The sequence below is a fragment of the Chanos chanos genome, chromosome 4 (genome assembly GCF_902362185.1).
Source record: "Chanos chanos chromosome 4, fChaCha1.1, whole genome shotgun sequence".
NCBI classification, from domain to species: Eukaryota; Metazoa; Chordata; class Actinopteri; order Gonorynchiformes; family Chanidae; genus Chanos; species Chanos chanos.
In genome coordinates, this window is record NC_044498.1 from 31,361,422 (window position 1) to 31,380,555 (window position 19,134).

Genomic DNA, 19,134 nt, shown 5'->3' on the forward strand with positions numbered 1-19,134 from the left:
AGGAAAGAAGACTACAAACGTTGCTCAAATTAAAAGTAATTTTGTTTTATTTACGGTGTATATCGCCAGTTTACAGCAGACGTTTGCTGTCTCCGCTACCATTCCTGCAAGCCGACGTGTTTTGCAGTTATGCCTCGCTCTGTAGTAACATTATTCAGTCGGCACTGTTCTGTTAAATTTTTATATGTATCATCAAAATTAGTGCGTCTTAAAAGTCAGCTGCCTTGCTTGCATATTGCTTCGTTGCAGACTTTGAAACTCCAAAGCGACGCTCAAGGATTCGATTTAATCGAGTCTGTAATGGAGAGTCGCCTAGTGAGACCGAGCCCTCGCAAGATATTATATGGGATCCTACTTCACCCACATCAGTGTGGAATGGCAAGTGACTGACATTCTGAGCGCCTTCCGTCCGCACGCACAATACCCGTGCATTAATTTAACGCCATAGCACAGTAGCCAACAGTACATATATTCCTCATTCCTGTTATACGTCACTGCGTATAAAAAAAGTGTTTGTTCAATGAATGACATTTTGGTTCTCAGTTTTGTTTGTTGTGTATTGACAGGAAAGGATGTGGGCAAATCTTCAGTTCTCAGAGTGGAAGATATTGTTAACAGAATTATGCCACAGGTGAGCATCTTTTCTGCATCATCAGAAGTTTTTAATTTTTTTGTTAGTATTCATTTATGTATCGGTCAGTAAAGAGATTTATGTCAGTCATGCAGTCCACTTGGTTGGTCTTGTGTTTGACATGTTGGAAACATTGCTCTCAGTATTTGTACTTATAAGTTAGCGAATGGGATCATGGCTGTTTTTGCTTCGTGGTAGCAGAATACAAGAGCGTTTCTCTGTGTGTTTTCGTTTAGAATGAGAGGCCAGTTCAGAAGGAATCTCCTCTCCTCCAGTGGATTGGAGACACAGCTGTGTCCTTAACTCCAGAGGCCCATCAGCCCAGAGTGAGGAGAACATCCACACGGTATGTATTCTCCCATCAGAGGACAGTAAGAACTGCAGCCATTTCAAATGACAGAAAAAATGATAATAATAATGGCACTCAAGGTTAAATTTGAGTATAAAGCGGCAGACATGTTTTGTTTGTGTGATTAGACCCTTTGCTTAAAACTCTGCAAATTGTTTTTGACTGCCCCAACACCTCTGTGATGCAGGCAAAACAATGTTGAGGATCTCATGAAACTTGCCAAGCAGTTTGACATCAACATGATCCAACAAGGAAAAGAGAAAGGACTTGAGATGTGCCAGGGGAGCTCAGAGAACCACGCAGACGGTGAGCACAGGCCTGCAGACTGGCCAGAGAACACATCTTCGGACCAGCATCTGGAGACGGAGCTGAACTCTCTGTTCAGTGGTCCAACCCAGCCACTCAGTGGGAGACTGAGTCCTCCATCTACCACATCCTCCCAGGGTAGCAAGCCCGAGCCCGTGGCTCTGAGTGGAAAAAGATCAGATTTGGGTCTGAACAGGAACATCCCTGCCTCTGTTCTGAACGGAGCAGAAGCTAAAGAGCCAGTGAAAAGTATGACTTCTAAAACAGACTTCGATGAGGACTGGGAAAATGACGATCTGCTCAATGACTCCTTTGTTTTGGAGATGACCCAAAACCCGATGCCTTTGATTGTTACCCCAGCACTGGACACTGCACAAATGGTTCCTCAGTCTAAGAAATGTGACTCTGTAGCCAAGCGCAGTCCGCTTGCATCCGCCCGTAAGGCAGCAAGTACCCAATCACTACACAGTAGCGAAAGTAACTACAACAACATCTCCACAAACCAAAAGACCAAGAACCAAAGCACTCTCTTAGCACAACCAAACCTTCCTTTACAGAGTAAAACAGTTTCCACCCAAGTTCTTTCAAGGAGAGGCCTTAACACAGAGAGAGCCAAGTCTGAGGAAAGCTCACACATGCATAAAACACAGCGTGGGGTTTTTGTGACTGAAGTCTCCAGTGAGGAGGAGAAGAAGACTAAACAGAGCAGTGGGTCAGAGGAGGCCAGACCTGCTCCAGATGGCCCCACAGATTTCCCAAAGGACGGCCTGTTTGATTCAGACGCTCTGTGGGACGATGGGGAAGATGATCTTTTCTATAAAGTATGTGATGATGTGGAGAGAATCTCAGCCAGTCAAGAACAGCAGAAGGACAGCAATGAGTCCCACGAACAAACACACAGTGGAGCACAGCATCGTCCATCCAAAACATCACCCACAGACAGAATTAAGATTCAGGTAAACACTTCTAATGTATGTAGCAAGCCAGCACAGCAAGCAGGAGGTGCCAGGCAGCCTTTATCTGTGCTCTCTCGCTCCATTTCCATGCCTGAGAGCAGCAGTGGTCCTGAAAACAATCAGGACCGCAGTTCTGTTTCGGCCAGTCACACTGCTGTGATTAATGATGGCAGACAACACCGACCTGAACAGCTGAAAAATGCTGCCGGACCAGGGGCTGCCACACCTGAACCCACAGAGAGCCTACAGATACCTGAGTCACGTCAGAAACCCATAGGAAAGCCACACAGCTCCCACCTTTCCACATTCAAAAGACACCTGTCTGACCCACTGGCCCTGACCAACAAAGGTAAGCTCATCATTTTAATAAAATAATAATACATTAAACATTTGAGTTCTTGAGTAGAATAATTCCACCACGGTGTGACAACAAGATGGCCAAGGCTCTAAAGTGTCTCCACTGTCTAAATGTTTCAACAAAGAAACTTATTGAGTGTAATCATGACAAAGTCTCTCCTTCGCTGAAAGATCAAAAACCCTCTCAGTTTTCCTAAGGCCGTGCTGATTATCTTGTCTTGGTTGTAGTTTTTGTACCGGAGCATAGGACGGGGAGATGTTCTGCAGCTGAAATTGAGAGGAAGAAACAGGAGGCGATAGCGAGGAGGAGATCACGAATGGGAGCAACACAGAATCCGGGAGCACCATGACAGACGACTGTACACGTCTTGTCTTGGTTAGGATGAGTTAGCTCTGCTTTGAGTTAGCTGTGCGATAAACTACTCTCACACTGCTGTTATCAGACACATACAGCATGTGACATACCTCCACACTAAACCACAAAAATATTTTTGTTTTCTTTAAAAAAAAAAAAAAACAGTTTGAGTGTTGCACTGCTTCATGACACTGCTATAGAAAGTGTGGTCAGCATTTTGCAAATTATTTTTGCAAATGATTTTGAAAACCTTACTTGATTTTCTTTGTGATCACCTACGCATTTTTTGTGAAGGAATCCTGAATTACAAGAAAACGTGATTTTGTGTCAAAGAGGGGGGTATGACTTTGTAATCTCTGTAAAAAGCTAGATTGTTTACTGCTGACCGTTCAGCAGGATACAAGAGCCAGGCGAGTGTATGTCATTCCTCTGTAAAGGCAGTTTTAAAGTTGGTTAAGTTTCTCCCTAACTAAGATACAGAAAGAGTGTTTACTACCGCTTTACTTTTGACTGATGTGAGAGGTTTATGATACAGTGGATTCCATGAGACTTGTCATGAGACAACTCCTGCCTTAGACCACAGGAGAAACTGCCCACAGCTCTTATAAGCATGGAGGGACCAGAGGTTTTTCCTGAATTCAGCCGATTATATGAAGATTGAAACAAGAGATTTTTTTGGCTTTGTTTTTGTACTGTGCACTGCCAGGTTTGAAGAACTGAGGGTTTTCAGCATGGAAATGGTGTTAAAGATGTTCGTAAAAATTATGCTTGTGTTGTCACCCTCAGCATGTTTTGTTTTTTACACTGGTTTCCAGAATTAAAAAAAAAAGACTGAATCTTGTCTTCTGTAATAAATACCAGAGCAAGTATCAAAGCACCTTAAAAGATGTTTCCTTTTACTTCTCTGAGAAACGCTTTAATAATTTACTCTTGTATGTTCTCATAAATATTTAACGAGGCAGTAACTGATATCTGTCTATGATTGGGTCTAAAAGCTGTTATTATAGCCATTAACATTCAGTCTGGACAGATGAGATTTTTGTGTGTGAAGGACTGAACGTTGTTTGCTGAGGATTTTTTCATTAATAACACAGGACTCACTCAGCTGAGATCCACCACACCTGGCTTATTGTCTCTCTGTGTTACAATGTTAGTCTTTGTCTGATTGGGGAAGGGTGGGGGAGTGTATGGGTATCATTCAGATCTGGGCTCAGCCAGTCCTCAGGTGTGAGTTACACAGGTGTCAGTGTATGTGTGTGTGTGTGTGTGTGTTGACAGTCAAGGCAGCACAGAGCTGAGCTCCCTACCTCCTGCTCAATTACTGTAAATCAAATGACACAGCAATTTGGCATCAGCATGAAGTTTTTTTTTTCTTTTTTTTTATTACTGTTATTATGGTTATGGTGATGACTACAATTTATCCAAAGCAGATGATGAAAAATCCCAGGGCCAACAGGTGTGTTGAGTTACAACAATATAGTGCTCGGTGAGAGATTTTTAGTAATGTGGCATTAGACGGCTGCCGGCGAACAGGGTAATATGTGTTTCTGCATTTTGACTTCAAAAACTAGGGGAGCAATTAGTGATTATTGATGTGGAGCAAAGCCAGAGTGAGGCAGCTCTGTGGACAGACTCATAATTTACTACAACAATGTCGCCTCACATTCACCACAAAACATTCAGTCCAGCTATGCTGTCTTAGTGCCAGAATATCATTTATATTCAAGAGCGGGGCGAAAAGGGGCCATTTTTATGCTTTTATCATTGCTAGATCAAGATAATCAGGGTTCTGCTCAAACTGGTTTCACCGCAAGAATAAACACGGCTCTAATCAGATTGAGTCTTTCAGTTATGACCTTTTCTGGTTTAAAGCACCAAAATTTTAGTCATTAGCATGAAACCAACTATGACGAAATTTCCAGAGAACCTAATCCTCACATTCCATTTGACACAAGTTGCTACTGGTAATTGATATCTGCTCCAAAATGTCATTCCCTGCTTTCCAGTGTGGATGAGCCAATCAGAGGTGACTAAGCAGAGAAGTAATTACACATGTACAAAGCAGTACTGAATGTGTTTGAGTTTATACACAGCTTTCCTTGTGGGTGGAAAAACATGAAAAATCTGAAATATTTCACATGCACTGCATATCACATAAATTATCAACAATAGCTTTAGAAATTACAGACATTTTACACCATGCAAACATTACCTATGACTCATAAAATCTGTGTGTTTCTGCTGTTTTGTTCTGAGCTGAGCCATCACAGATAACATCTGACGGCAGATTGATGGCCGGGCTTCCACATGCATTAGGCAAAGTTGGGAGGGGACGTTGTTTTCATAACATCGCCCCTCGTAGCTTACTCCCCTAAAAGAATGACGAACACACAAAACAGCAGCACCAGAGGACAACAGCAGGCTGCACATGTCATCAAGGCAAATGAACTGTGAATATTTTCACAGTCCGTGTCATTAGTGGCTCAGATTTGTTTCAACAAGGCTTACCTGTGACCCCCCCTCCCCCAACCCCCACAGGCCCCCAGGTATGAGTCAGTCTATGCACAGCCTTAAACCTGGTCTTTCCACACTGCTTATCGTTGTGTGTGTGTGTGTGTGTGTGTGTGTGAGAGAGATGGAGACTGCCTCAGCTGGAATGCTCTGATGATTGACAAAATGTCTTTGGAGGCTGAGAGAGAGAATAGCGATGCTTCCACAGATAATCTGAACATAGCTGTGATTGTGCACCAGCAGCTCGTTTCTCACTTACACTGTGTTGCGTAACCACGGTGATAGATAACTACCCTTTCAAAAGAGCGGACTAAGAACAATTAACTGTGGTTTCTAAAGCCTCCTTGACATCTATATATTCTGCCTCAAGTTTTGGAGAGCAAACAGGTAAAAGATTTGATGAGCTTCACAGTTCACTGAGGTGTGGCTGTCTTAGTCGGTTCAAATGCAGGCATCATTGAAAGCATCTCTCAATCACAGTCCATGGAATCTACTAGACAGCATATTTTCACTCTAATCCAACACTAACACATTCCATTCAACTTGTCTACTGATCACCAAGCGTTTGATTTGGTGAACCAAGGCTGGAACTGAATGGCTTCATCATAGATATACTATCCAGAGAACTGGGCTTCTCTCTCTCTCTCTCTTTCTTTCTCTCTGTCTCTCTGGCCAGAGATCTGTATATGACAAACTTTATTTTAACAAGTACCCCTGTAGCAGCATTCCTTAAGCCTACATCTGCCAACACCTTTACACTTCGATGGCGTTGACTTTTTTTTTGACATCCCATAATATGCGGGCGTGGGCTGTAATGGTGTGTTGACAGGTTTAGGTTGAGGTAATTTTTTGGTACACTTCACAGTTATGAGCCAAAACTAGCCCCCAGGACTCATGGAGCCTCCAGACTTCATGCTTTAATCAAACACGCTGCTTATGAACAAATTGTTGTTATAAACTTTTTATAAGTTATAACAAATCACCTTCATATCAGCACAATTGCCAACATGAACATGACTCTTCAAAGCCCTTGAAACACATTTGGTTTTGATTGTGGAGCAGTGTATGTGTGTGTGTGTGTGTGTGTGTGTGTGCACGCGTGCGCGCACACATGTATGTGTGTGTGTGTGTGTCTGTGCGTGTGTGTGTGTGTCTGATGATGCTATAATCCAGGCACACTGTGTGAACAGGACCTGCTCACACTGAGCAGGGAGTCAGTTCATTATGTGTCAGAAGACTGCATAAAGGAGCCCCTGATTGAAAACCCAGCTGTGTGAGTTTGTGGTCATTTCTCTCTCTCTCTCTCTCTCTCTCTCTCTCTCACACACACACACACACACACACATACACACCATGGAAAATTTGAAGGAGCATAGTGCTGTGGTTTGAAGCCAGGGATTTCCCTTCTGTAGACAGCACATGCTATAGTGGATGGATGTGATCTCTGAGGGGCAGGCCTGTCCCATCTTCACGCAGCCAGCAGGAGGAATCCCTCAGTGACCTGTGCACTGACAGCCCTGGCTTTGGCCCCAAATCCTGCTTCCCCTGTGGAAGTAACAGCTAATGATGGGTACCTGTACTGTCAGCCCATCTGGATTTCATTCAGACAAATAGGGAAACAGGGCTATGACAACACTCTTTTTGTTTCTTTGCTTTGTTATACTTTGGTTTTATTTTCTTCTGGATTTTTAGACAAGTGGTATAAAATCTGGTCTCATGCCATTAGACCTTTTTTAATGTTAAATTGTTTCATATTTCACCATTTTTGAGACAGATGTTAAATTGAGTGTAATCTCAAATCTTTATCCTAAATGCACTGTAACATCATGATGCCCAGTTTTCAAATCTGTCTGAGAACACTGCACATACACGCAGAGATTACAAATTAGGCTTCTTGTCACCCACACACACTTGTGCAAGTACCAGCACACACACAACGTCTTTTCTGTCTAAACCCAGAAGAAGCTGGAGACTATGATCAGTGTTTATTGCTCTTGGCACGTCGTCAGAAGTTTCCTTACCTGGCTATGGCTAATTAATCCTGGCAGGCAGGAGAAGTGTAAAAGAGCTCATATATGGAGATGAGATCAGCAGTGGAGCAACTCTCTACCAAGGACAGCGGAGGGGCACAGAAGAAAAATCTGTTCCAACCTGAAGTACCTTATAGCTAAACGGGGAGTCCCCGGGCAAAGAACACGAAGCCGCTGGCACGCACAGATACGCATTACCAAACCAAGGAAGAATTAAAGATACAAATGCACGGATGTACAAGAAAATTCCTCATTTCAAGAGTGAAATCTGTTTTCCCCCCTAAAACGTCAGACTTGTTGCAAAGGCGTGTTTTAAAACTCTCATAATTTGAATTTAATTTTAGGAACACGTCTTTTAAACTGCTGGCCTCGTTAGACGTTACAGAGAGTTTATAAGTGTAATATTTTATCCTTTAGCTAGCACAGCGTGCTTGGTGCAGAGTGAGAGCGGTCAGAAACTGTAGCGTCTCAAAGGCCGATTGAAGAGTTCATCCCTGACTGAGACGCTTTCATCGCTCTAATGAGGGTTATAAATTACCAACTCTAAAGCCAATCAGCTTCTCAGCACCGTGTTGCTGGAGATGGAGGGGAAAATGGGAGAGGAATTTATTATTCTTCGATGATATGAGCCAGTGTGAGTACTTAGACTTAATGTTAAAAGTGTGGTCTCAGATTTACAGCCCATCATTTCCCAACAAGTAGCATAGGTATAAATTCAAGGACAGTAAAACGCTTTGCCATGCATTATTAAACCGACATTTTAATGCGCCATACAGAAACTTGTTAACAGTGAATGTGCAACAATCCCAAAATATTTCTGTATTTCTGTAATAAAACAACATCAGCAACGGCAACGACAACTTTTTTTGTTAACTTACTCATGTTAAAACAAATTCTAATTTCTACTTAAACTTTTTTTTTTTGCCTCTCCGGAGTGCATGATAATATTTCAGCTTTCGCTTTAGATGATCTTTCAGCTTTTGCTTTAGATAAATACGTCTTTTTTTCTCCTCTTGTATAAAAAGAGAATGAATTTACTCAGATAATCATCTCATTTGACAAGCTCACAATAACAGACGTGATTGGACGCGAGAGAGAAAGAAAATGTCCAGATTTCTACCGCCTCGTATACGCACGTGTACGTAGATCGTTTATTAATATGCGTAGTGTTTATCATAGCCGTAGGCCGTTATGGAAATGACAGGACTTTAATTGGCAACTGTGAACGATAGCACCTGCAAACAACTTGAGCCTCGGTCTTGTGGTTTAGCAAGAAGTCTCACTGTGCGGTTTAAACAAAGACTGATCATTGAAGCAAAGCAGCGGCTGGGAGAGGTGGGGGGGCTTCAGTGGGCGGGAAAAGGCCTGACAGAAGATGATTGATGAGTGGCCATCAGGCAGGCCTGACACTTAGCATGCACCCCCTCTTGCATTTACAACAAAGTCACCAGTGTGGCGTCTGCTTTCACCCACCACAACACTATCCAATCAATAAACACACACACGTACATACACACACACACACACACACACACACACACAGGCACTCCAAATCACACTTTACCACATACTGCTGAGTAGACACAAGAACACAGGAGGGCAAATCTTACATGCAGATTAAAAATCTGCCAACAGTAACCTTACTGGGGGGGCAAACACACACGCGCACACACACACACACACACACACACACACACATACAGGCACATGTTTGTATGTGAATCAGTGAGCAGGATGTAGAAAGCCTGTGTATGCTCTGTCAGGGAAAGGCATGTTTTGGTCCGTCTCTGTGAAACTACAACAGCGTCAGATGTCAAAATGCTTCAGATCCATGGTATCCATGCTATCTCTATTACAAAATCTGGATTAATGAGATGCTCTAAGTCCTGCTTTGTGTACCCTCTGGAAATATCAAATGAGTCCAACAATTTCCTTACGCCAGCGCTTTCCAAGAAGCCTATAAACAACTGCAAAACTGTGATTTATGAATTAAGTGAAGAGCAAAAATAAATAAAACTGTGGAAAACCATTAACAGCAAGTCATTCTGCTCTCTTCAGATCTTCACATAAGACACTGCCCTTACTACTGCCTTCATTGTTTATGGGTTTTCATCTGTTTTATTATTGTGCTGTAAAATACAAAATAAAACTCTCTGTGTTGCATATTTGATGGGATCCTGGGCATGTGATGTGTTTTTCAGTTTCTCAGTGAACTGATGGTAAGACAATCAGGCACAGATCTGCAGATTAACTTTCCAGAGATATCTCTGCACATGTATGCATCTACATGTCTCTTTTATCCATCTCTACCCCCCCCCCCCTCTTCCTTTCTCTTTGTATGTGTGTGTGTGTGTGTTGCATGCATATATCTGTATATCTGCATTGGTGTCAATGTGTGTTTATGAGACTAAATATTGTAATCATGATAACATTCCAATTTTCAGGTTTTCTTTTTTTTGGGGGTCATGGACAGGATTTATATGTGAGCTTTTTATGCGAGAGGATAATTATAGAAGATTACTGTAGAAGTTGATTGTAAGAGACAACTATAGATTCCTGTGACAGATTACTGCCAGAGAGTGCTATAGGACATAACTATGGGAGAATGACTGAGATCAGTGTAGGAGATAACTATACATTACTGTAAGAGATTACTGTCAGTACTATAGGAGATAACTATACACTACTGTAAGAGATTACTGTAAGTGATTACTTTCAGAGAGCACCATAGGACATAACTATTGGAGAATTACTATAGGAGGGTAATGCAGGAGATTGCTCTTTGGGATTACTATAGAGGATTACTGTCTGAGATTACCATTGGAAATTACTATGTGAGATTACTGTACACAGGGGTGGACAGTAATGAAGTACATTTACTTGAGTACTGTACTTAAGTCCATTTTTTCGAGTATCTGTACTTTACTTGAGTGTTATTCATTTATTTATTTATTTATTTATTTAGAACTTATGACTTTTACTCCACTACTTTTGAGGGACAATTATTGTATTTTTCACTCCACTACATTTCTATGAAGGTTCTCGTTACTCATTACTTTAAAGCATAACTTTGAAGTCAGCCGACGAATTTTTTTTTTTTTCTAAAATGCGATAGGCCATATTGTGTTCGTCACAGGGGAAAAACCAATCACAGTAAACTACTCCAATGCTGGAGTGACGTCAGTCAAGTGCGTGCTGCATTTTTTTTTATCTTCTGAACTTTTACAGATGGCTTCTACTAAGGCTGATAAAGGTGATAAAGATAAAGGTTCCTCACCAGAGCAGCCATGACCATATCTTAAATCCATGTCTGAGATTTTTTAAATCAACTGGTTTTCAAGCTAACTGCAGTACGCGTTCGCACGCTGTGTTCGCACTTAGAATTATATTCGCCGCAGTAGATATGATATGCGACTTGAAAATCGCGTTTAATATGTTTGTGAATGTGTGACGAATCTGGTGACAGAGGCAGACCACAACTGCTACTGTTAACACAGTGTGTGAACACGTACGGAATCCAGTTAGCTTGGAAAACATTTGGGACACAAGATCGGGTCCTGTGTTAATCCACTGCGGATGCATACTAATAGTTGGCTAGCAAAATGCCGAGTTAGCGCTACTGACAAAAGTCATTTCAGAAATATATGTTTTAATCTTGTCAGATAAACACAGTACTACTAGTAAAGTCACGTGAAGGCAGTGGATTCGATTCACGTAGGGCCCGGTCTCAATAAGCCGGGGGGGTGGGGGGTCATCCAGCTGTTTCACATTTCAGGCAATGCTATGTAGTAGAAGTAAAATTAACGTAGCCTACAACATTATGGCGTATTTATCCTTTTAAGGCTAATCTGAGTTAACCTAGGACCTATTTAACTGAGGCTATACACTGTCTTTTATAGAGGAAGCATGTGTCTCTATAGGCTTTGTAGTACATTCCACAAACTTTTTATTCTACAAGTTCTACAAGCAAGTCAGTGCATTTAGTAGGTTGTTTCAGAGTCATAAGGCTCTGTAAATGCATTGTGGCAACAATACAACAATGCGTTAACATTAAAAAGAAAATGTACTTTTGAATACTTAAGTATTTTTAAAAGCAAGTCTTCCAGTACTTTAACTCAAGTAAAAATTTAACTGAACAACTTTTACTTGTATTGGAGTTAAATTTGACCAGGAGTATCTATACTTTGACTTAAGCAATGGGGTTGTGTACTTTGTCCACCTCTGACTGTAGGATACTACTGTAGGAAAATACTATTTGATATTACTATAGGAGATTAATATAGAAAATGAGTGATGGAGATACGTGTAGGAAATTACTGTATGAGTTGACCATAAGAGATTTCTGACGGTGTGGTAAGACACAAAGTGAAGTGTATGAGAGAACAACTTATGCCAGTGATAGAAAAAAAGCAAGTGTGTAAAATGGGCATTATGAGTGCATTTCATTTCTGTTCTCATGAAAAAATACACCCTAATATTATTATCTAGACAGATAGATAGATAGATAGATAGATAGATAGATAGACAGATAGACAGAGAGATGTTGCATTGGCCATTGTTCATGAACTCAAGGGCATTATCGCAGAAACACACAGTTCATAATGGGAGCAGCACAGAAAGCAGTTTTTGTCCATTATCACGTACCAAAAAAAAAGGATGAGGGTATTAGAGCAAGTCATTCTCTATTTATGAGTTACTGAAATGCATCGTATTCCACATTCAAGTGAAAAATTAAAGGCTTTCACCCTCTTCCAAGAGAGGGAGAGAGAGAGAGAGAGAGAGAATAGGTGTATTCAAATTATTTGGTTGCTTTTGCATTTGATAGAGACAATAAAATGTTCAGGGTTAGAAACTCATTGGGACACATTTAAGTAAACGGAAAATCCAGAATAATATAAATATTCAAATATCTATTGGTACAAATCCCTCCTGACAGATAATATTTTTTCCATATTCAAATGTGAATAAAACGAAGTAAAACTTGATCTGTCTGATTCAAATCATGCCTGTGTTTTTTTTTTTTTCTCGCCGCTGACTGTGCGACTCTGCAAACAACACGGAACCATGTCAAAATCATGAACGCGAATTATTACTGGCTGTGTTAAAATCTCCGTTCCTTTAACTGTCGCACTGTGGTAATTTTAACCTTGGTAGCCTACATTTTCCCTCCTGCATTCTGTGTGGAGCAAAAAGCACTCCGATCCAGACACAACAGCGACATCTAGTGTGTCTGCTCGCATTTTCCCAAGACGAGCAGAGAGACGTCTGTTTACACTGGGCGAGTCATGGACTATGACGTTACCATGGGGGATAAAAACGAACAGATTCTATTGATGCAGTTATTTTAATCTCAGCTATAAAGACGATATCAGACTGTACATCAGAGCGCTCTCATATGGTCTGCGATCTGATTGAAAAACGAAGATAAGAAGCAGGGGGGTTTTCTGAAGACAAACCAAATTATGACGAAGCTTTTAGAAAGTAACACTGAATGACCCTGTTAGTGTGCAATGCACTTTGTGTTCACACAGTTATTTAAATGTCAGTGTACTGCATCTTAATAATTAACACATGTTAATCATTTCTAAGAGAGTTTAATTTTGCTCATGAAATGTGATGCATTGGAGAAAAATACTGCAGCTTTTTGTAAAAAATGCATGTACCTCCTCACATATAGGTGTGTGCGTTTGTGTGTGTGTGTATACATGTATGGGTATGTACGTGTGTGTGTGTGTGTGGGTGTGTGTGTGTGTGTTGGGTGGTGGGGGGGTCTAAAGTGGTGGGCAGGCTGCATAATGGAGCACCCGAGAAAGTGTAAATAATTCATGCAGTAGGAGAGGTGAAAGCATAGAACTGCGCACATTTTCATACATTAATTTCCAGCCTAATGGCGGAATGCAGTGGGCTGAGAGGGAAAAGCTGAGGAAACGTTTTATCTGAGAGGAGGGAAACACACGTCATTTGTCCTGTGTGGAGGATTTGGACTTCCACATGGAGGCCACTCTCCTCACATCTGCATTATATCTGCTCCTGAGCAGATGAAGCATTCACCTATTTTCTTACCTTTTCTTCTATTTAGTCATGATTTCCAGAAGCTGCTCTGGTGGCTTTTTATTTTGACTCAGCTTTAGATAAAAAGACGGAACGGAATGGCTCAGTGACCTCCATTCTCAGGTCTTATTAATGTTTGAGCCTATTTTTTTCTGTAGCAGATATGAGAGGATAAATTATTATCATCTATCCACACAGTTTGAGGTCATATGGAAGTTTCTTTTGAAGGGATATTTTGGACTAGTGTTGTTTTAAACATGTTTTGCACATTAGGAAAAATGTCATTAGCGAGGGCTGAAGGCACATAAACATAACATTAACTCTTTGTTCTGCAGACAGATCAGAACTTATTAATGGTGTGCTTTACCAGGCAACCACTTCAGCGATCCATTAAAACCATTGAAAAAAATCTGAGTTACTTTACATTAAAACCACTGACAAAGACTTTAGTTACTTTACATTCAAACCACTGACGAAGATTTGAGTTACTTTACATTAGAAACAATGGAAAATTCCTGAGCTGCTTTACATTAAAAGCACTGATAAATATGTTTTACATGATGAAACTGCACACTCACAATATACACAATGCTAATACTAGCTCTTTGTGTGTGTGTGTGTGTGTGTGCGTGCGTGTCTGCGTGTCTGTGTGTGTTTGTGTCTTGCTCTTCAGAGGGAGTGTAAAGAAGTGTTTTGACTAAACTGCTTTCATCATAAATTACTTCACATCCAACATGCCGGCACACCACTCAGCCACACTGCGTGACAGCCTGCCACACAACGCTGATACCTCACATTCCTCTACATCATAAGCTACAGAGCTGACCCTCAAAAAGCCCCACCTGAAAAATTCCCCGCGGGCTTCTGACCCAGCGTGTGTGAGTGTGTGTGTTAGAGAGTGTGAGGAATGGCCAGGATGTTTCTGGTTTATGAGAATTCACTCAACACTCCTGACCTAAGCCACACAATCAACACGCCTTAGCCCAAAAAGCTCCATGGTGTTAATATCAATATAGTATGAATAAATCAGAGCGTCAACTGGCTTTCATCTGAACCTCAAACCATTCCTAAAATGGATTCACTAAACTCATGGCCACAGCCTGCAAACGGCAGTCCAATGCCTCTGCTTTCACAGAGCACAGCACAGCCCAGAGAGACACAGAACAGAAAGACCCAAAGGACAGAGACCAGTGTGTGTTACTGCCCCCACCCCCCTTTTTTTCCTTCTCTTTTCTTTTGCATTCTGTATATGTAGTCCCTATCGGTGATGTCTGAATCTGAGTTTATTAATAACTAAATAGACAGAGGATTGAAACCAGTTGAAGTTTTCTTTTCAGAGAAGTTGGAAAAGAAGGTGGAAGTGTTTTATCAGAGTGTAAGTCACTGCTGTGGAATGCCTCAATCCACAGAGAGCTCTGATCGATCACATTTAGGAACAATCAACGTTTTGTGTGAGATAATTCACCCATTATCCAGTAAGATAACAGTGCTACCTGTTTGTTTAACCCCTCAGAAGAGCTCAGTATAGTTTCTGCTCTCCGCTCAGGGACAAGAAACCTAATACCCAGCCAGAGTCTGTTTTTACCTGGTCGCCACAGCAACTCCCAAACACGAAAAGTCCATGAATGAAATTCCAACATGTCATCAATCAATCTTGACAAAAGAAGGATTGTTGTGGTGTGAGGGGGCGAGGGTAACGTGTGCGTGCGTGTGTGTGTGTGTGTGTGTATGCGGTTCAGGGAGCGCGCGCACACACACACACACACACACACACACACACTGCTGCAGGGCTATGGTCTAAGCCTAGTTTACACTGCTGTCATTGGTTACATTGATTATCTCACCACAAACACAGTTCCTATCTCACCACAGATAATACTATGCGTATCAAAAGATAAAAAAAAGAAAACTCCAAACAGAGAGTAACTGAACCAAAGCCCCCTTAGGACAGACGCTGCTTCTAATTGGTTCCAGAAGACCTAACTGCAAATCACTGTACCGCCCACAAACATAATACACAATATATGACCAGAGTTTCTAAAATGACTACACTGAAACCATGTATTAGCTGTTTTGTGTGTGTGTGTGTGTGTGTGTGTGTGTGTGTGGGGAGGGAAGAGATTAGCCAGCTAAAATACAGGCAAAAACACTTCCCACAATGCCTTCATTTGCATATATAAATGTTAATGAGCCTTGCAGGAAGTGGGCCAAGCGGCATAATAATCTTCAGCATTCGAATACCCTAAAATCTGGAGTCTGGTTCACATTTGTGCCCCATGTTTCTTCAGTGCTGAGCTGTGTTCGTGTTCAAAGAGCAGCCCGCGGGGAGGTACCACTTCAACATGAAGGAAAACTTGTCTAAACGAAACAGGCATTTTCTGAATTTCCTCATTGGTGGTGAAAAGTGAATAGCTTTGGCAACCCAAAACTGCACCACAAAGACATTACAACATTAACGCAGCTGATTCTAAGAACAGAGAAGGAATCAGGACAATTATTATCGCAGTAAAAAAAAAAAAAAATCACAGAACTACTGAGGTGCTCTTTAACACCCAAACACAATGTGTCTCTTTCACAGTTACTTCAGCTCACATTCAGAGAGGTGTGTGGGACAGAAGAACACAGTATGGTCACAATAGCCAAAAAAAAAAGAGAGAGAGAAGAAAGAGTCTGACAGTGATATTTCCTGCTGGCAGTGAGTGACGAGGCCTGTGGTGTGTCTGAGTGAAGTCTGATGATGGACAGGTTGGGTGTGAAAGCATCAGGTGAGCAAGGGAGGGGGGGCACTAAGGCTTCATCAAACTCTTGATGTGTTGTGTTGTGTTTCTGCGGCTTCCTTATCCGTCAGCCTGCTGTAATTTAGACTCAACAGCTCTGATCCGACAAAGCAACCCACCTGACCTGTTGATGGAGTTCAGTGGAGTCACGCACAGGGAATAAAGAAAGAGAAAGAGAGAGAGAGAGAGAGAGAGAGAGAAAAAAACCCAAATAAACGAAATAGAGACAAGTTGTCCTCACTCATCGTAAGTCTGAGATATCCTAACAGTAACAACACAGCCATCAGTGGGACCCTTTTAATGACATCCTGAACACACCCATACCTTTCCGGAACGTTCCACCACTCTCTACAATCACATATCTCAGAGATGGTAGCACACTAACAACCCCCCCCCCCCCCCCCCCCCCCCCCTTCCTTCACACAATTCCCCTGATTTACTGAAAGCAATATGTTACAGTTTCTTTATTTTGTCCTGTGGGACAGGGCCTGACAGTAAATCTCTATTACCAATATTCCTCCATATGGTTGCATGAAAATTTGATGGTGGAGTGCCTGGGGCTAGAGGCAGTAGATGAGAAGTTCTGGTTAAATGTAGCGTTCTCTCTTCTGGGCCGAGAGGGGCTTCCTAAGCTACATCTGCGCTGGGACGCTGAGGTGTAATCAGAGAATGGCTGCCCCAACACAGGGACTGGGATATGGATGTCGTTTTTATCGGAGACTCGCCTAGGAAATGAGAGGGATCCATCACAGCAATGGTGCTGACAGTGTGTGTGTGTGTGTGTATGTGTGTGTGTGTGTGTGTGTATGTGTGTGGCTGCCTCTCCTCACTTCACAAACACCACACTGGGTTTTGGGGTTTTTGGCCCCTTGTGAATGATCCTGGGAGGAAATATTGTACAAAAATGCTTATAATTTCCTGGGATTATACCTAAACGTAAAATTACAACCTACCACATACTATTCTGTTGTGCACTGATGGTGATTCAAAGAGAATTCTCTCGCACTCAGAACACTAAGGTGTGGAGTTGCTTGCCAAAGTCTGGCTGACTAAGGTCTTCCCTTAGGCTGCTTTGGAGATATGGCTGAAACCACATGAAAAGGAGTTGTACTGTAGCCATAATAAAGCACCTAATATTCTTTCTCTCCACCATTCCCTGTGGTGGATATTAAATTCATTAACCTCCTTCAGAAAAAAACAAGAGCATAATCTAAATGACTTCCTTAAGGATCACAGTTTGCACCTGAATATCAACACCGTCTCTCTCTCTCCTCTCTCTCTCACACACACACACGCACACACACACACACACACACACACACACACACACACACACACTGTATGCTGTCATTATAACGTTTGCTGAGACATTCCAGCTTAAACACATGAAAACATACTCTTCAGAAAGCTCTCCAAAAAGAAAGAAAGAAAGAAAGAAAGAAAGAAAACTGTGACCACAACAAGATGGAGCCCATTCGCACATCACAGACAACTGTAATTCGATTCAGTGAAGTCAGCCGCTCCAAGGTTGCTGGCGGGAAAAGGGTGAGAGCGAGGAGCTTGAGCAGAAGGGTGGAGGCGTGTGTGTGTGTGTGTGTGTGAGGGTGGGTGCTCACACCTCTCCATGAAAGATGCATGCAATTAATGGGATGTAGTTGCACAGCCAGCCTCAAGCCAGTCTCATCCATCAAGAGAAACTGGATAGCCAGGCCTCCGTCCTGACCCCCCCCCCCCCCCAGCCCTGAGATTCAGCACTGACCAGTCCTCACACAGACACACTGAACAGGGGCTGTAGCCCACCCCCCAGAGCCCTGCGAAGCACAACCTGATACATTGTGTGGAACTCGACGAGGAATTTCAACTCTCAGAACGAACGGTTTAGATTTTGGTTTCAATCTTAACACCCCCAACCCCCCCCCCCACACACACACACACACCCGCACCTTTTCTCATCACTGTACTCCCTCTAAAAGCGATTGCTGATGTGTCAGCAGGTAAATCAAATTTGTGTTACGGTATAAAACTATCAAGTGCACACCACATGTTCTTTTTTGTGTGTTTCATAATTTCAGCAAAAGATCAGGCTTTTTCAATGTGCTTTACATTTTTTTAAAATTGTCCACCTTGGCAGAGTTTACAAAATCCAAGTTTACATCCATGTTTGGAGAGAAAAACTCTTAATCTATGCCATAAACCTGCTAACTGGTATGATTTGACGCTATGCTTAGGATACGTCACTGAAACTGTAACCTGTGCTATACTTGTGATAAGACAAACTACACGTCAGTTTGACTGTGAACAAAGGCTTATCTTTTTCAGAACTTCTATCAACATTTTTGACAACTGGCATCTTTTCAAAATCCTAAAAGTCTCTTGTGTTTGATTCTGACAAGGGCTGGTATATGACTACAACAAGCTGCTTTGATGATATGCAACGATGATAAAATCTGAAAAAGAAAAAGAAAAAACATGTATGCTTTTAAAATAGTTGAGGAGTGATTACAGGCTGTTTCCCCGGGCAGAGAGCTCAGCAGGCCTGGGTGAGGGGCCATTCCCCTGAGCTGGTGAAAAGAAACGCGGAGTTTGTGCGCAGTCATCCTCGGTCTCAGAGGAATGGTGACCTCCAGAGAGCACTTCATTAGTCGCTTGGCAGTGCTCTGTGATTGAGTTATCAGCCGCGGGGACGCAAAGCAGGCCAGGCCACTGCAAAGGTCGCTCTCTTTGTCCACAGACAGGTGTGTAACTGTAGCTAAAAGAAAGAGTCGCAAGTCAGAGCAGGTGAAACTCTATCACCTCTGACAAAACATGCTC

General features: G+C 42.1%; 1 protein-coding gene across 1 annotated transcript; it reads left to right on the forward strand.

The window, feature by feature from the left end:
• Nucleotides 1-621: 621 nt before the first annotated feature.
• etaa1b (ETAA1 activator of ATR kinase b) lies at nucleotides 622-3,047 on the forward strand. Its single transcript, XM_030772643.1, has 4 exons — nucleotides 622-631; nucleotides 868-977; nucleotides 1,168-2,591; nucleotides 2,828-3,047. Exons 1-4 carry the CDS (start codon nucleotides 623-625, stop codon nucleotides 2,947-2,949), a joined length of 1,665 nt encoding a protein of 554 aa, XP_030628503.1. The 5' UTR covers nucleotide 622; the 3' UTR covers nucleotides 2,950-3,047.
• The last annotated feature ends 16,087 nt before the right edge of the window (nucleotides 3,048-19,134 follow it).

Coding starts and splice junctions, on each gene's coding strand:
- etaa1b (XM_030772643.1), top strand. Junction 978..1,167: donor GTGAGGAGAACATCCACACG/GTATGTATTCTC, acceptor TCTGTGATGCAG/GCAAAACAATGTTGAGGATC. Junction 2,592..2,827: donor ACTGGCCCTGACCAACAAAG/GTAAGCTCATCA, acceptor TCTTGGTTGTAG/TTTTTGTACCGGAGCATAGG.